At 34.1% G+C, this 18,938-nt stretch overlaps 1 protein-coding gene across 2 annotated transcripts in view; it reads right to left on the bottom strand.

Moving 5' to 3' along the window:
- Positions 1–18,938, bottom strand: part of LOC148623297 (kynurenine 3-monooxygenase-like) — a 58,228-nt gene that overhangs the window by 14,600 nt on the left and 24,690 nt on the right. For both annotated transcript variants that reach the window (XM_088565047.1, XM_088565048.1), the window contains exons 5-9: positions 11,309–11,396; positions 9,881–10,049; positions 5,901–6,094; positions 5,068–5,125; positions 2,486–2,575 (exon numbers count right to left, since the gene is read on the bottom strand). In XM_088565047.1, coding sequence (XP_088421173.1) covers positions 2,486–2,575; positions 5,068–5,125; positions 5,901–6,094; positions 9,881–10,049; positions 11,309–11,396 — 599 coding nt within the window. The remainder of the gene's footprint in view (positions 1–2,485; positions 2,576–5,067; positions 5,126–5,900; positions 6,095–9,880; positions 10,050–11,308; positions 11,397–18,938) is intronic.

Below are 18,938 nucleotides of genomic sequence, written 5' to 3' on the forward strand. Positions count from 1 at the left end.
TTGCAACACAGAGGTACAGACAAGGGTAAACCATTCTCTTCTGGATAGGTACAAAAAGTTCAAGAAAGTAATTCAAAATTTGCACATATATAATTTTTTTCATTCTTAACAATTATATACATGTATTTAGAAATTTTTATTTTTAACTAAAGAGACAAGGATATTCCTCTTTTAAGCCATAATAATTTTTGTGACGTCATAATAAAATATTTTTGACATCTTGAAAATATTTTTTGAGAAATTTTGGCGAACGAATCAAAAAATTAATTTTAAAGTGAGAAAAAGAACCAAACATTGCGAGAAATTGTAAGACAGGCACCTGTGGTTAAGATTTCAAGTTCTCTTACTTGGCAGAGCCTTCAGAACTTGTACCCTTGGATGACATGAGATTTCTTTCAGTGGTGTTAGAATCTTAATATTTCTCATGTTTTTGAACAAACTGCTGTTTGACCTCTATGTTCCATGATTCTCAACAGCAGCAAACTTTTGATTTATCCACTACCCATTCTGCAGTCATAAATAATCATTACTTTCCATCTGTCCTCCATAATCAGACTCTATAAAGTTATAAATTGTCATCACTTTCCATCCATCCTCCATAATCATACTCTATACAGTCATAAATTACCATCACTTTCCATCCGTCCTCCAAAATCAGACTCTATAGTCATTAATTGTCATAACTTTCCATCGTCTGAATATAGCTGAAATATTGCTATATAAATATTGGACGTTAAACCCCAACAAACAAACAAACAAACATAACTTTCCATCCATTGATATTGTACTCTCTAAAGTTAATTTAAAAACTTTCAACTAAATACCTTAACTAGAGGCTCAAGAGAGCCTGAATCGCTCACCTGGTTAACCATTTGCTTATTTGAAAAACTTGAGGAATGAGACAGGCTAAGTTAAAGGAAACTAAATTGTCAAATGCAGGAAATGCTTTTAATATCATTTTCATAACCTGAATCAGAATTTTGCTAAAGGCAACAATTTTTTAATTATTTTCAAATACCTGTCTCCCAAACCCTAATTTCCATTTTTAGTATAGTCAGCCATATCTGTTCACGGATTAAAAATTACAGCATTCATTTTGAGCACAATACACTAAAGAACTATTATGCTTATTTTCATTCCATGATCTTAATTGGTTTCAGAGAAGATTTTCAAAGTTGTACATGTGAAAAAAAAACAACAAAAAAAATCTGTTTCAGGGGTCATAACTCCAACATCAGTCAATGAATGGTTTTGAAAATTGTGGCATATGTCTTTCTCATGATGCTTAACAATTTTACTCCCCCAGAAATTTGCTAAAGGCAATGGTTTTTGAGTAATTTGCAAAAAAACTGCCTTCCGACTCCTATGTTCTATTTTAAGTAACAGCAACCATGTTTTTTTTTCACAAATCAAAAATCCGAACATTCACTTTGTGTGGGATACCCTAAGGAACATATATGCCAACTTTCATTGAATTCTGTGCAATGGAATTTGAGAAGATTTTCAAAGTTGCACATGCGAAAAATGCCAAAAAAAAAAACTGTTTCAGGGGCCGTAAATCCTACATCAGTTGACGAATCGTTTTGAAAATACCGGCATTGGTCCATCTCATGATGCTAAACAATTTTACACCCGAAGCAGAAATTTGCTAAAGGCAGCAGTTTTTGAGTTATTTGTAAAAAAACTGCCTTCTGTTTTTGACAATTTTGACATAGGTCTGTCCCATGATGCTGAACAAAATTATTTGTGCCAGAAATTTGCTAAAGGCAATGGTTTTAGAGTTATTTGCAAAAAACTACCATCTGACCCCTATGTTCTATTTCTAGTAATGGCGGCCATGTTTTTTCATGGATCAATTATCCCAACTGTCATTTAGTGCAGAACACCCTCAGGAACAATCATGCCAAGTTTAAAACCTTTTAGTCTAATAGTTTCAGAGGAGAAGATTTTTTAAAATTTGTCAATGACAATGACGATGACGACGGACACCAAGTGATGGCAGAAGCTCACTTGGCCTTAGGCAAGGTGAGCTAAAAATGGCTTAGAATTGGTTTTATATCAAGACCAATACATGTCTGGACCTACATCACCATCATATATCTGTCAGTGTCTTCCTTATGTATATAAACATTAAGCAAGTTAACAAACTACAGCGTGGGTAACAAATTTTCATATTTCAATGTGCTGAAAATATAGAAAAAATTAATCAAATTTCTCCATAATATAACATGTGCATTTTAAATGGATATACAATCACTGTGCAAAGTTTGAATAATATTGGTACAATACTTTTTGAGCTACAGATAATACAATGTAGGTACCCCTAAGCATGATGGACAGACAACCGAACAAATGGACAGAGGGACTGACAGACGGGTAGAAGTAGTTGAGTGGCTACTACACCTTTTTTCACTGTTGGTGGCACAGGTAAATAAATAACTTAATCTTGAAATGACATATTAAATCTATAGTGAGGTAAGCTTACAGCATTCATTCCTTGTCCGTAAAATGGAACCATTGCATGTGCAGCATCCCCAAGAATGACAACTCTGTCTTTTATATGGTATGGATAACACTGTAAGTCATAACATATCATACAAAGAATAAATACAATCAACATTTAATTTACGACACAGAGTTTATAATGACATCAACATGAACAAAAACTAGAATAAATGAGCACAATTAGTACAGGATAGGATTGCTCACATTACATCAATGAATAAAGAACAGGTTTGCCCACATTACATCAATGAATATAGGATAGGGTTGCCCACATTACATCAATGAATATAGGACAGGATTGCCCCCACTACATCAGTGAGTATAGGACAGGACAGGATTGTCCCCAATACACCAAATAGTATAAGACAGGATTGCCCCAATTACATCAGTGAGTGTAGGACAGGATTGCCCCCACTACATCAGTGAGTATAGGACAGAACAGGATTGCCCCCAATACACCAAATAGTATAAGACAGGATTGCCCCAATTACATCAGTGAGTGTAGGACAGGATTGCCCCCATTACATCATTAAGTGAAGGACAGGATTGCCCCCACTACACCAATTAGTAAAGGATACAATTGCCCCCATTACATCAGTGAGCGCAGGACAGGATTGCACCATTACATCAGTGAGTGAAGGACAGGATTGCCCCACTACATCAGTAAGTATAGGACAGGATTGCCCCATTACATCAGTGAGTATAGGACAGGATTGCCCCCACTACACCAATTAGTAAAGGACACAATTGCCCCCATTACATCAGTGAGCGCAGGACAGGATTGCACCATTACATCAGTGAGTGAAGGACAGGATTGCCCCACTACATCAGTAAGTATAGGACAGGATTGCCCCATTACATCAGTGAGTATAGGACAGGATTGCCCCCACTACACCAATTAGTAAAGGACACAATTGCCCCCATTACATCAGTGAGCGCAGGACAGGATTGCACCATTACATCAGTGAGTGAAGGACAGGATTGCCCCACTACATCAGTAAGTATAGGACAGGATTGCCCCATTACATCAGTGAGTATAGGACAGGATTGCCCCCACTGCACCAATTAGTAAAAGACACAATTGCCCCAATTACATCAGTGAGCGCAGGACAGGATTGCACCATTACATCAGTGAGTGAAGGACAGGATTGCCCCACTACATCAGTAAGTATAGGACAGGATTGCCCCATTACATCAGTGAGTGAAGGACAGGACTGTCCCCACTACACCAATAAGTATAGGACAGGATTGCCCCCACTACACCGATTAGTATAGGACAGGATTGCCTCCACTACACCAATTAGTATAGGACAGGATTGCCCCCACTACACCAATAAGTATAGGACGGGATTGCCTCCACTACACCAATTAGTATAGGACGGGATTGCCTCCACTACACCAATAAGTATAGGACAGGATTGCCTCCACTACACCAATTAGTATAGGACAGGATTGCCTCCACTACACCAATAAGTATAGGACAGGATTGCCTCCACTACACCAATAAGTATAGGACAGGATTGCCTCCACTACACCAATTAGTATAGGACGGGATTGCCTCATTACATCAATTAGTATAAGACAGGATTGCCCCCATTACACCAGTGACAGTGAGTATAGGACAGGATTGCCACCATTAGATCAGTGAGTGTAGGACAGGATTGCCTCCATTACACCAATTAGTAAAGGACACAATTGCCCCCATTACATCAGTGAGTGAAAGACAGGATTGCCCCCACTACACCAATAAGTATAGGACAGGATTGCCCCACTACACCAATAAGTATAGGACAGGATTGCCTCCACTACACCAATTAGTATAGGACGGGATTGCCTCATTACATCAATTAGTATAGGACAGGATTGCCCCCACTACATCAATGAGTGTAGGACAGGATTGCCCCCATTACACCAATAATATAGGACAGGATTGCCCCCACTACATTGGTGAGTATAGAACAGGATTGCCCCCACTACATCAGTGAGTGCAGGATAGGATTGCCCTCACTACATCATTTAGTATAGGACAGGATTGCTCCCACTACATCAGTGAGTGCAGGATAGGATTGCCCTCACTACATCATTTAGTATAGGACAGGATTGCTCCCACTACATCAGTGAGTGCAGGATAGGATTGCCCTCACTACATCATTTAGTATAGAACAGGATTGCTCCCAATACATCAGTGAGTGCAGGATAGGATTGCCCTCACTACATCATTTAGTATAGGACAGGATTGCTCCCACAACATCAATTAGTACAGGACAAGACTGCCCCCCTTTCCATCAATTACTGGTAGTATAGGACAGCATAGCCCCCATAATATCAGTGAGTACAGGACAGGATTGTCCCATAACATCAAAAACAGGGGGTTGATAGAGGTGAAAGATGCTCACACAGCACAATGCTGGATTATGAAGCTAATTTACAAATTTCAAATATTCATAAGAAGAATTCCAAATTGGATGAAATATTATTGTGCAGCAATAAGGTTTATAAGTGTTTATGCCTGAACTAACAGTCAGGACAATAACTTCTGATAAGATAACAAAGAATAAATACCTTGACAGAAACCATTGGTAATGCTTTACTGGACATGAATGTTTTTTTCAGCATAGCCCTGCAGCAAAAATCAATAAATATTCCAATGATTTTGACTATGATTGGTTAATAACTGCTTGTCTGCTTGTTTCATACATTAATTACACCCTGTACATGATTAACTAACAACAAAACCTCATGTTCATCAAACATACAATAAAAATATAAGAGGTAATAATCTAAAGGAAAAAGCATTTCTATAAACCTTACCACTATAATCCTTACCGTTATAAACCTTACCATTATAAACCTTACCACTATAAACCTTACCATTATTAAATTATTGTTATCATCATCATAACTCAAATCCAACAGAAGAAAGGCAATATCTTTCAATTCAAGCTCTTTTTGTACATAATCAATTTAAAAAGATATCGTGACACTAATCTGGATAAAAGATCATATGAAAAATTGAAAAATAAATATATGGGTTAAACCAATAAATAGAAAGATAGAAACAAGCTACAACATAAAAACACATAGAACACATGTAATCTCCACCTGAGCACTGTAAACATGTAACCTCCACCTGAGCACTGTAAACATGTAACCTCCACCTGAACACTGTAAACATGTAACCTCCACCTGAGCACTGTAAACATGTAACCTCCACCTTAACACTGTAAACATGTAACCTCCACCTGAGCACTGTAAACATGTAACCTCCACCTGAACACTGTAAACATGTAACCTCCACCTTAACACTGTAAACATGTAACCTCCACCTGAGCACTGGTAGGGAAAGAATCATTCAGTAACAAACATAGGGTAGCTATGGAAGGAAACAAACTTACTCTCCAATAAGTGGAATAGAATCTGGGAATGTTTGTCTGTAGAATTCCACTACATCCTCCTCAGTCTTCAGTTTGTCAAATCTGTCAAATGGCATGAACAATGTACAGGTGAAAGACTTGTCTGGATTAGGTAATGCAATCATCATAAACTCATTCCGTGGCCAAATATGAAGGTATGGCACACTCATTGCATACTGAAAAATTGAAAGATCTTCGGTTTATACTATTGGACCTAATGTTGTTATTCATTTTCTATTGTACATAACTGTAAATAACTTAGAGTAATTTTTCCTTGTAACTAAAACAGTAACTCAAAATGTGTGTGAGGATTTTTTTTTTTTTTTTTTTTGTGTAATGCAATTTTCGTGCAGACAAAAAGATGAATGAGTAAGACAGAGATGAATAACTTATCTTTATAAATATTTCACATCATTTAATCTTTGCATTCTAAATTTGACTGCGAATATAATGAAAATTAAATCACTGCAAAAATAACCACTTATACGGTTAATATTTTATACAGCATATTTTTCTAACACAAAATAAAAGTTGTCTAAGCTATGTAAGGTGCAGCTTGATACAATCACAGAGGATGAACTCTAATGTAGTAAATATTTCAGATTTGATATAGCTTTGAATTTTGATTGCTATTTCTAATCTTGGGGGATTTTTATCAATTGATAATTCGGTAGAAAACACAAAGCATTTAATTTGATCTTCTTGTTTCATAACTAAGCAGTAAAATCTCCATATCAATGGAACGTCTTCAGCTTGAGACAAGTTCCTACCTACTGCCTATACAACACATTTTAATAAATTATTATTTTTCACTATAAAATTATAATGAACATGATATTGATATTCTTATCATTCTCTTAATCAACTTATATCAATAGACAGAATATTTGATCAAGAAATCATGGGGCGAGGAAAAAAACAGAATTAAATGAAAAATTCCAGCAGAATATTTTTTTCTGCATAAAATTCTCTAGCAGCTAAAAAGTACAACATCAATAGGTCATACACAATGTTTTACAAGAAGATCTGTTTAGTCATATATTAATTTGGGAAAGGGGTAGAGGTATAGAAATTCAATTTCAAGTAAACAGGTGTATAATACAGACAATCATTCAGTCAGCAAGCTGATTTCATCTTGTTCAAAATAATTAGATACTTTCATATGCAGCTTAAAGAAAAAGTACTTTTTCTTAATTGAAGAAAATAAACATATAAAAAGAAAATACTTACTTATTTTTGTGCATGTATTTTACATCATATAACGCATATAATAAAAAAAAAACCTTAGTGAATAATGCATGTAAGTGTTTACTTCTCCCTGGTAATAAGTCACTGCTCCTTGAGCCCTGTATAAGTATATATATGACACAGAATAAGAATTTGCCAGAACTGAATTGGTCCTTTTTTTGGTCCCTTATACCTTTATGCTCCAGTTACATTCACTGAAATCATTCCTTTTGGGGTATGGCACATTGCATTACAATTTCAAAGAGAGTTATGATACATCAAAATGCTTGTTTCTTTGTTGTCTCCTCATTCCTATTCAGACATAACCTCCAAAATTTTTCCAGGCTTTTCTTTGGTCAAGTTACTTCCAAGACTGCCCTTTGTGATATAGATTAATTTCATAGACATCCAAATGCTTTAATTGAAGTTATATATTCTATGGTTGTTTTGAACCAACAAATATTTGAATTATCACATGAAAATAAAGTGTCAAGGGGCTATAACATTACACGAACACAAATTCTTTGTGGTTGTACAAAAATTTGGTATTGGACCCTTCCCTATCAAGATCAAAACACCTCTAGATTTCAATCAAAGATATTTGACCTTTGAACCAATGTGAAATCGGCCCAAAATAAATAATCAAAATACATGGGTATGTACAGCATATGTAGATCCCTTAGAATTGGATTTTTGTTGAGTTCAAACATAACTTAATTAAGGACTCTTTAACACCTGGTGTGGACCAATTTAAAAACAGGGTCAAAAATAAAAAAATATAAATACATGGTTCATTCAGCATATTGTAACCCTCTGGAATTCATTTTTTAATGAAATCAAACAATATTTAAATTAGGACCCTTATGAAACTCTTTGGATCAAATTGAAAACAGGGCCCAAAATCCAAACTCACACAATTAAATTCCAAATCTCAATGAACTCCAAGAATTCATGTTTTAACTGAAACCGATCAAAATGATATTCTGTACCCTGATATGGACCAAATTTGAAACAGACCCAAAATCAAAATACTAAGAACAAGATAAGATTTTTAACAAAACTGCAATATTTCAAGACTTGAGATTAAACACCATAAAAATTGGTCAGGAAAGACCAGTAATTTATGGTCAGGAAAGACCAGTAATTCATGCAAAAAAATTGTCTATTTTTCACCCTTTATTTGGCCCATAATTACTTATTTTATTAGAATATTTACCCCAAAAATCAATCCAAGGCTTCCATCTTCTTGAAGTACAACTTCATACAGATCCATATACTAATACTCACTTAATTATCAGGAATTTAAATGCTACTACCAATGATGACAAACCAAAGACATCGCAACCATTTATACGAGACCATAATTTGTTAACATTCGTATATAAACAGCAAAATTGACCAATTCAGTTTTAAATGGGCAATATATTTCATATAAAAACTTTCTTAAACCTGGTTACAAGGATCATTTCATAATCTGGAAGTTTATCTATGACTTTTGGTTTTCAAACAAGAGGCTCTCCAGAGCCTTAATAGCCCATTTGGATTAACAGCTTTATAAAGTAGAATACATGCAAACCTTAATATGGTCAAACACATTTGACCAATTTCGCACAGATGATATTTGTCATGAGACTGAACATTTAAACATTAATCGTCATTCTACTTATGTTAACTGAATAAAATGCTTAAAGTGCAAAATAACATTAAAAAAATGCAATCAACAGATTTTTCCCAAATTTGCACCAATCCTTAATCTTTACATACTTTTTCATACGTATCATTTAAATTTACATTAATTATCAATCTACTATTGTTTTATTAACAACAGGCAAAAACAGGGAAAGTGGTCTAACTGACACTTTTTGGGACCACAAGTCCAAGAAGTGAAAACAGATTTTTCTGAAATGGGCACCAACAATAGACATTAAAATACTGAACATTTTATCAATTTACTTTAATCTTCAATCTGCTTTCGTTTTCTAAATAATAGGCACAAACTGATAAAAATGACACCTTCAAGGGCCATAACTCCAAAAAGGGCCAGGTCTCACTAACCAATTCCAGGTCAAATGGCCACCCCCTATGTAGTACCAAAAACACTGAACCTAGATCTATGCATTGTAAGTGCACTACTTGTGTGTAATCTGATCAAAAGTAGTCAAAATAAAGCCAAGTATGTGTACTTTAAAGTCATATTTGCAATTTACTACAAAAGTGTATGAATATTGTTTACATGTGTGAGTAATTTGCCTCCATGCTGTCAGTTAGCAAAAAAGGTAAAAATGTGGATTTTCAGTATTTTTTATGCAAGTAAATTTTATGAAGAATTTCTACAGTAATTGTACCATTAGCATAATGATTTTAAAACTGCCAAAAGGGCAATAACTCCAAAATAAGCAAATGATTATCTTGAAATTTTCAGGGAAGATACATCTCTTGAAGTAAGCATATTTTTATTGGTTAGCAAAATGCATGAACAAACTATAAATTTGATGTCCGAAAAAGCATGAAAAAAAACCCTTTGTAGTGATGAACCCATGTTTACCTAGGGAATCCTGGCATGCCAAACCAGAGAAACCTAGGGATACCTGGCATGTCAAACCAGAGAAATCTAGGTAAACCTGGCATGTCAAACTATCAAAAGTAGATAACAGATACACATGAATTCCAAATTCTGAAGTAGAATCTATAACATACAGATGAATTAAAATAACCAGAGCATAATAGTATCTCACTTCATTGGATGTAGTAGGGGGAATAGATAGTTCCATATAGCCATGAGGTATATATTCCTGGCTAAAATCAAACAATGTGTCTTTCATCATCTGTCTCCTTATAGTTGAGAAAGCTCCATCTGTACCAACAATCAAGTCTACTTTGGTCTTTACTTCTTTTCCATCCTTACTACAAAATGTATAACAAGTTTACTAATTAAAAAGACCAATCTCAAATTAAATATACTGACTGTGAAAACTAATCTCAAGAAAGTATGCCGACTATAAAAACAAGTCTCATGAAAAGCGTACTGATTATAGAGACGCATCTCTAAATCGCAAAATATGTATATTGACTGCAGACAGACATAAAAATTAAGTATACCTATAACTGAAACACATTTCAAAATAAGTTTTTTGCATCAGGAAACCCCAAAAGTCATTCTGATGGAAAAACAAATTAAGCTTTTTTTTGCATTAGGAAACCCCAAAAGTCATTCACATGGAAAAACAAAATAATAAGTTTTTTGCATCAGGAAACCCCAAAAGTCATTCTGATGGAAAAACAAAATAAGTTTTTTGCATCAGGAAACCCCAAAAGTCATTCTGATGGAAAAACAAAATAAGTTTTTTGCATCAGGAAACCCCAAAAAGTCTTCCAGATGGAAAACCAAAATAAGTTGTAACTAAATCTCTTCTCTGACAACAACAAAAATGATATAGAGTGCTGACAAACCATGTGCTTTTATTATGGCTTTCATACGAGGTCTGATAAATAACATGAAATTACTTAATGTATTGTAATTACTACTACATGTATCAAATTAACTGCATCTGTACAAAGCATAAAATAACTATCTCAAATACATGTATATATAGTTGATAACTTCCATCATATAAATGTACATGGTTGATAACTACCATCATATAAGTGTCTATGGCTATGATAACAAGCTGTTGCACGCTATGTTGTGCTAAAAATACCACTACTTAACCATTTCACTCAAAGCACAAGTCATCATGCAGAAGCAATTCATCAAATATCTATGCAATTCCTCTAGTAGGAGCTGAGAAATCGGTACAAAAATTTCCATTATGCAGCACCTAAAAAACTACAAAGTAGATTGGTAAACAGGAAGTAGATCAGTAACAAAGCTGAAAAAAGGAGACATGGTACAAGTCACCATGAGAAACCAATATTCCAAATATCTAAGCATTCCCTCTAGTAGAAGCTGAGAAATATGTTATAAAAAAAAGTGTAACAGACAGACAAGATGACTGCAATAGCCCATAACTACAATCATATAAATGTATATGGTTGATAACTACCATCATGTAAATGTATATGGTTGATAATACATTAAATAAGGAACACAAAAGTAAAGGCATTTTTTCTTTCATTCAGTTTATATTTTCATAGGCAATAAAAATTAGTGATAATATTCTTACTTGATAAAAGTGATTTCTCCACTGTGAAAATCACACATCTGTACTTTGTGATTAAAATGACAAGTAACATTGGGATGTTTCTCTGCCGCTAAAATATTCAATTAATAAACAAAAGTAACTAAACAAAAACAAAAAACAAAATAAGTTTTTTCAGGAAACGTTTTTTATTGTTACATCAACATCTAATTAACTGTGGTGATTTAGGATGGGCATTTAAACCATGCCCAGATTTTAATAGTTTTTTTAGGTTTGTTAATAGAAACTTTGACATCCATGTTTAATCTTATTGTATGAAAAGGTCATATGCCATCTGATTGGAAATTCGGCTTACTAATACCATTATAGTTATAGGCCCATCAGTCTTCTACCTTGTATATCGAAAGTGTTCGAACAAGCGATTAAAGAGTAGTCAAGGGAACCAAGGTTTAATAGCGGTAATCAAAAGAAATCCAGGGACAAAGACCAGACATGGAAAACAGACATACACAACAAAGAACATAAAGTAACTAAAATCATATATACAAAGTAACAAAAGCAAATGACTTGCTCGGACTCCACTGAAAACTGGGAGCATGGACCAGGTGCACCGGTAGGATAAGCGTCCTCTGCTTTTCTAGAAATACCCGCCAAGTTGCTAAAAAAAAGTCAAGTCCGGGGTAGATGAAAGAGGAAAGGAAAACTACAACAAGTTAAACAAATCAGTTTTCATGGCGCAGATGGATACACCATAACGATCCACGAGTTAATGATGACGACCATAAAACTTTTATAGTGATGACTTCAATCTTGTAGCAACATAACCCTGCATCAGAAGCCTATTTGTTAGAGTTCTAGCACGATACAAAAAGTCTTCGTTGTCTCGGCGAGCTCTGTCATAATGTATGAGTTGTGATATGAACACTCCATACACAAGTGCTGAAGGGATGTTGCCACAGATGAAAGGAAAGTTGACAATTTTGAATGAAAAGTCATCACGATTGTTGTAAAGTTTGGTCAATAGTTTTCCTTTACCATTGATTTCTAAGTGTATGTCAAGATATGAGGCTGACTTCACGTCTGTAGTATCCTTTATCTCAAGTTCTTTGGGGTAGATGCGATGTATCAAATCCCCAAAATTAGGATTGTTTAAAGATAATACATCATCTATGTAGCAGAAACTGAAATTAAAGGATCTAGCTAAATGATATTCTTTCTTTCAGATCAGATCAGTTATAAAGTCAGCCTTATAAGTGAGAAAGAATATGTCAACAAGTAGAGGAGCACATTTGTTCCCAATGGAATGCTGTTTGTTGAAAAAATGCGTCCACCTCTCTGGACAAAAATGTTGTTGATTAAAAATTCCAGCATTTTGTCAACATCTTCTTCTGTATATTTGGAAGATGATAAAGTAGACTAACTGCAACTATTGGTAAAGACTCTTTTCCGAATCCTCAACAAAAGGCATTTCAGAAGAATCTCAGTTGCTTAACTGCTTCCTTCAACCTTCATGAAACTATTATTCACAATCTTGAATCTAATAGCAAAGTCATGGTTGCTTTTTTAGATAGCTGAAAGGCATTTGACACTGTATGGAGGAAGGGTTTAATAGTGAAATTGTATGATTTAAAATTGAAGGGCAAATTACGGTAAATTGTTAATGATTTACATCTTAACACAAAGAGTTCTGTGATTGTAAACCAATGTCAATCAGTCTCATTTTCTGTGTTAGAGAGTGTTAGACAAGGTATTGTTTCGTCAGGTTTTTATATTTGGTATTTATTAATGATTTAATATGTAACATTGAGAATCATAGTAACAACAGGTATTTTTAACATTGTAAGTTCATCACCTTCTTTAGCCAATGATTATTATTATTACCGGAATTATTATTATTATTATTATTATAAACAAAGTTTATATAGCGCCAACACTAATAAAATTACTCTAGATGCTTTACATTACATAAATAAATATATAAAAGTACACACAAGCACATATCCAAACACGAGTATACCATAATACACCCACATACATACCGACACTCACAATTGCGTGCACAGTTGCATACCATCACATACACAACACCATAATCACCACCATACACACAAACAAGAATGCCATAAACTGACAAGTCATGTACAGTCACATACATGCATGCACAAACATACGTCATTCAATAAAATATAAAATATATTACACCAAAAATGAAACCAACGATAAAAATATGAACGTCATGAGAAATGGAGGATAAAATGAAGCAGTTAAAGTCTAAAATAATGAATAATTATCTAATATTTAAACCCATTAAATAAGAAACAAAAATGGAAATAAAATAATCATAAAAATTATGTGCGAATCTAATGCTAATGAATATGTACCAAAAAATATATACAAGATTAAAATATGATAATGTTAAGTAAAAGCAAAAGATATCGCAGTGTTCGTCAAACAAGAATTCAGTATAGTCATTCATATGCTAGCCTAAATAGGTGGGTTTTAATATGTTTCTTAAAAACCTCGAAAGACTGTTTGTTCTGTAGAGTTGACGGTAAACCACCCCAGATCTTTGTGGATGCCCTGTCAAAACGACGCTCCCCACGTTTTTGTTCGCACTCTCGGTAATGTCAAACTTGTATGTGACTGTGAACGTAAGGTTCTTGGCTCATGTCGTTTCACAAGGTCTTTAATGTATTGAGGAGCACGTTCACGCAATGCCTTGAAAGTATACATCAATATTTTATACATAGGTCTTAATTTCACAGGTAACCAATGAAGCGATACAAGAACTGGTGTTATATGTTCATATCGTCGTGTCTGTATAATAAGGCGAGCGGCTGTATTCTGAACACGTTGGAGTTTCGCAAGATAGCTTTCGTTTATTCCGTATAGAAGAACGTTGCCATAGTCAAGGCGAGATGTCACTAACGATGCCACTAGAGTCTTGCAAGCATCAGTGGTAATGAACTTTCGATACTGCCAATATTCCGAATTTGGAAGTGACATGCTTTTGAAATTTCACATACTTGCTTCTCCATTGACATTGTTTTATCAAAGTACATTCTGAGGTTCTTGACAAAGGAAGCATCATGCACAACACAACCATCAAAACTGAAAGAACAGTCTGAAAAATCGGATGCACGCTGTTTTGGAACAAAAATTATAAGTTCTGTTTTTTCCTGATAAATTTTCAGTAGATTTGATTGCACCCATAGACTAATATCTGATAGGTACGCTTTGAAGTGTGATGATACAGCGTTCCAATTGTCAATCAACCCAATAACTTGATACACCTTGGGTATCATCTGCACAACAATGATAACTTATATGATGTTGTTTGCAGATCTCGCCGATTGGTTTTGCAAACATGCAATAGATCTGAGGTCCAAGGACAGATCCCTGGGGGACTCCATACTTCAGTTCTAAACTATCGGATTGCATACCATGTATAGAAACAGACTGAGTTCTTTTACAAAGGTAGGATTCAAACCAAGAGAGTGCATGTCCAGAAATTCCATAAGAATACTGAAGACGTTTAAACAGAATAGAATGGTCTATGACATCAAATGCTGCTGAAAGATCAAGCATAACTAATACAGTGCACTTGTTGTCTAAAGCAGAAACTATATCGTGATGAACACGCAACAGTGCTGTTTCAGTTGAGTGACTTGACCGATATGCCGACTGAACACTGTCATGTAGATTATTTGAGTCTAGGTGGCATTGTAAACGAGTTGAAACTGCTTTTTCCGATGCCCTAGACACAGAAGGCAAGTTAGAGAGAGGTCTATTGTTTTTAAGCATGTCGGGATCCAAACCTCGCTTCTTAATCAAAGGACGAACAATAGCCTTCTTAAACAGTGATATATCATGTGTGGCGACTATCCCTATCTCGCTCCAACATATACTCAATATTTTTTCCAATATTCGAAAACATGGAGATTCTGATTTAATGCGAGCAAATGTCAAATACTTCAGTTTTCAAAGAACCCGAGAGAACGTAATGTCCAGTTTGTTTGGCGTATGGGTGACAAAATAATTTCAGTGGTCGATGAGTATACCCACTTAGGTGTAAAACTTAATTCTCGTTTTAAATCAAAGAAGAGAAATGAAGATGCTTGCAGGAAAGGACAAAATACTTTCTTTTCAATAAAAGGTGTAATGTCAAGTTCGACACATCCATATGCCATAATTAAACTTTATAAAACTGTAATCCTACCGAGTGTATTTTATGGATGTGAAATGTGGACAGACTTGCCAAGTCAAGGAACCGCTATCTTAAATAGATTTCAACATTTCATTGTTAAATATATTTTGGATTTACGCACATCCACAAGATCCGATATGTGTGACAGTATCATTGGACTGCATCCGATCATCAGTTGCATTCACAAAAGGAAACTATTTCTACTACATAAATTTGTTAGTTTGGGTATTAAAACATTATCAGATTTTCCTTGTTAGACTTTTTACATATTTATCCAACTCAGGAAGACAAATGTATGGGTTTATTCGTGATATTATCAACATTCTATATTTGTACAACCTTACTGAATCCTGACGGACAATATTAATATAGGATTATTCCCACCAACATAGCAACCTTTTGGAAACCGTCGAAATCCTTCAGTGAAAAATGAAACTCTTACTTTATCACAAAACTGATAACTACAATTCCAAACAGTACTCCAGATACTTGCAAGGTATGTAATGTGGTTTTTGTTTATATACATGCATGTCGTTCTTGTTTATATACATGCATGTCGTTCTTGTCCGTGTACTAATAACCTTAGGGATACATTTTGGACATTAGTTACAGAAAATAACGAACTTCATTTATATTTTGAACTCTCTATAACTACTTACAATGATAAACTGATTTTCCAAGTCTACTCGGTCGGTTGCCATTGTCATACAAATTTTGTGACTTGGAAGACCACAATGATTTCATGAAGTTGTGCCACACACACGTTGTTGCTGATTATAGCCGATCAATTTATGTATTATGTTTTTCTCTAATTATTGAATGCATGCATTTATTTAAATAAGCTGTTTACATGTACTGACTTGTATATAATTATAAGATCTCATGTAATGAGGAAATAAAGATGTGAATAAATGCTAAAAATATATATCAACAAAACTTTAATTCATGAAAATTTTTTTGTTTCATGAGTGATTATGTATAAATTACAGGTAAGAAAAGAACATGTTACTTTTCACCTGGCTGATAGGTGGTCAATTAACAACCTTTATTGTTAAAACGATGCCTTGATGACGATTTGATGATTCTGTTAGTAGATGTCTGTTAGTAGTTGGAGGTTGCAGAGCCCAGCCTTCTGGATACCTGACCGAAGAACTCAGTCAGAGTATGTCCTACTAGTGGCTGGGCTGCTCTGTTGATGCTCTGGCCTACTCCCAGACCCACATGGGTCTGAGAGCGTTTCCCCACTCTAACAATTTGGGAGTATGTCAACGTGTAGAGTAAATGATGTCGTTCTGTTTCTCCCACTTTTCATTACATACCTAAATAAACATGGGAGGATTTGTTGTTTTAGCAATTATAGTTTATTTCTGAATTATTACTAAAATTTTACCTGTATATCACAGTTAAAATATGTAAAAGTATAATTAAGTTTATGCATGACATTTAAAAAGTACAAAAATACAAGTATTTCACATAAAAATACCATTCTTAAGGATTAAACATGTAAAAAATATATATAATTTAAATACGTTCCTTCAACAAAACAAATATAAAACCCCAAAATGGCCTGTATTAGAATCTTTTATAAATTGAAAATTTTTTTCACGTAAAACAGAGAGAATATGAGGACAAAATCCTGATTAAATATTCATTAATTTATTTCCATTTGAAAATCCATATAAGAAAATAGTCTATCTACAAAACATAGATATAACAGTCTATCTACATACACACAAAACATAGATATAATAGTCTATCTACATACACACAAAACATAGATATAATAGTCTATCTACATACAAAACATAGATATAATAGTCTATCTACATACAAAACATAGATATAACAGTCTATCTACATACACACATAACATAGATATAATAGTCTATCTACATACACACAAAACATAGATATAATAGTCTATCTACATACACACAAAACATAGATATAATAGTCTATCTACATACAAAACATAGATATAATAGTCTATCTACATACACACAAAACATAGATATAATAGTCTATCTACATACACACAAAACATAGATATAATAGTCTATCTACATACACACAAAACATAGATATAATAGTCTATCTACATACAAAACATAGATATAATAGTCTATCTACATACACACATAACATAGATATAATACCCATTCATGAAAAATACAATTTTATGGTCAGTAAACCCTTTGTCTTTTTTGTTTACTAAACTAATTGTTAATTGGAAGGATTAAAAGAGGGAGAAACAGGATTAAACCATTAAAAAAATCCCTTCACAACCCAGAAGAAGACCATAAAAGTAGCTCGAAGGGATGAGTTTAAAACAATAAATAATTTTAAAGTCCTCTCATGCTCAAGACATAATTCTTCTGGATACTGAAAGTTTTCTAGGGATATTTCTTTTTGACTTCTTCCATGTTTCCTACTTAATGATTTAAACTGATGGCTCTTTCATCCTGTTTTATACTATAATTGAAAACACTATACTCAGTCACTTTCACTACAAAAAACATCAAGATAAACTCTAAGACCCTTTTTGGAATACAACTGATGAAGTCAAAAGTAAGACCAGTGCCAGATGCACAGACTGCAATGCCTTTATCATCAGCAAAATAAAAATATAATAAAAAGCCACTTTGCAACTAACAGTACACATTTAACAAAATTTACTCATCTTAGAAGAAACCACTGTTCACATGTTGCCTTGACCATTATTGACTAAGGTTTGAATATCAGCCTAATTATGATCAAAACTTGATGCTAATACAATAATTAATACAAAAGTTCACCAATATGGGATTTAGCTATCCAATATGGCTTTTACCCATCCAATACATCATATTAGCCTATTAAAATCCATATTGGCATAGGGCAATATGTCGTATTGGACTTGTTAGTCAATAAAGGTATAGTTGCATAAGGTTTTCCATATTTGCTGATTTATTTGTCCTCCACTAGCCTTGGACAAATAACTAAGCCAATTCTGTAAACCGGTAACTGCTATAAATCTGCTTCTGGCAGTTTTAAATTTGTGATCATGTATAGAATTGTACTGTAATGTTCTTTGAAGAAAGTATTCATGACAGTTTAGTTTTAGTGTATCAGATCTTGGTGTGAAAATAGCGAAAATAAAAACTGCTGCAAAAATTTCACAGATTACAGTATGGAAAACTTTAAGCAAAAATACTCTAGTATTGACCATTTATGCCAACCTTGGTGGAGAAAAAGTCAGTTGTTCATTATTACAGTCACACTTACTACATCTACGTCAAATGGCCATCCCTCTATGTAGTACCACTTTACAGTCAATAGGCAATCAGTTATTGTTGTACTTCAAGGTCAATAGGCCAACCTTATATGTAGTACAACTTCAAGGTCAATAGGCTAACCCTATATATAGTACAGCTTCAAAGGTCAACAGGCCAACCCTATATGAAGTAC

Source organism: Perna viridis, chromosome 2 (assembly GCF_037379345.1).
Source record: "Perna viridis isolate PV_CMFRI_1.1 ecotype Kerala chromosome 2, ASM3737934v1, whole genome shotgun sequence".
Lineage (NCBI taxonomy): Eukaryota > Metazoa > Mollusca > Bivalvia > Mytilida > Mytilidae > Perna > Perna viridis.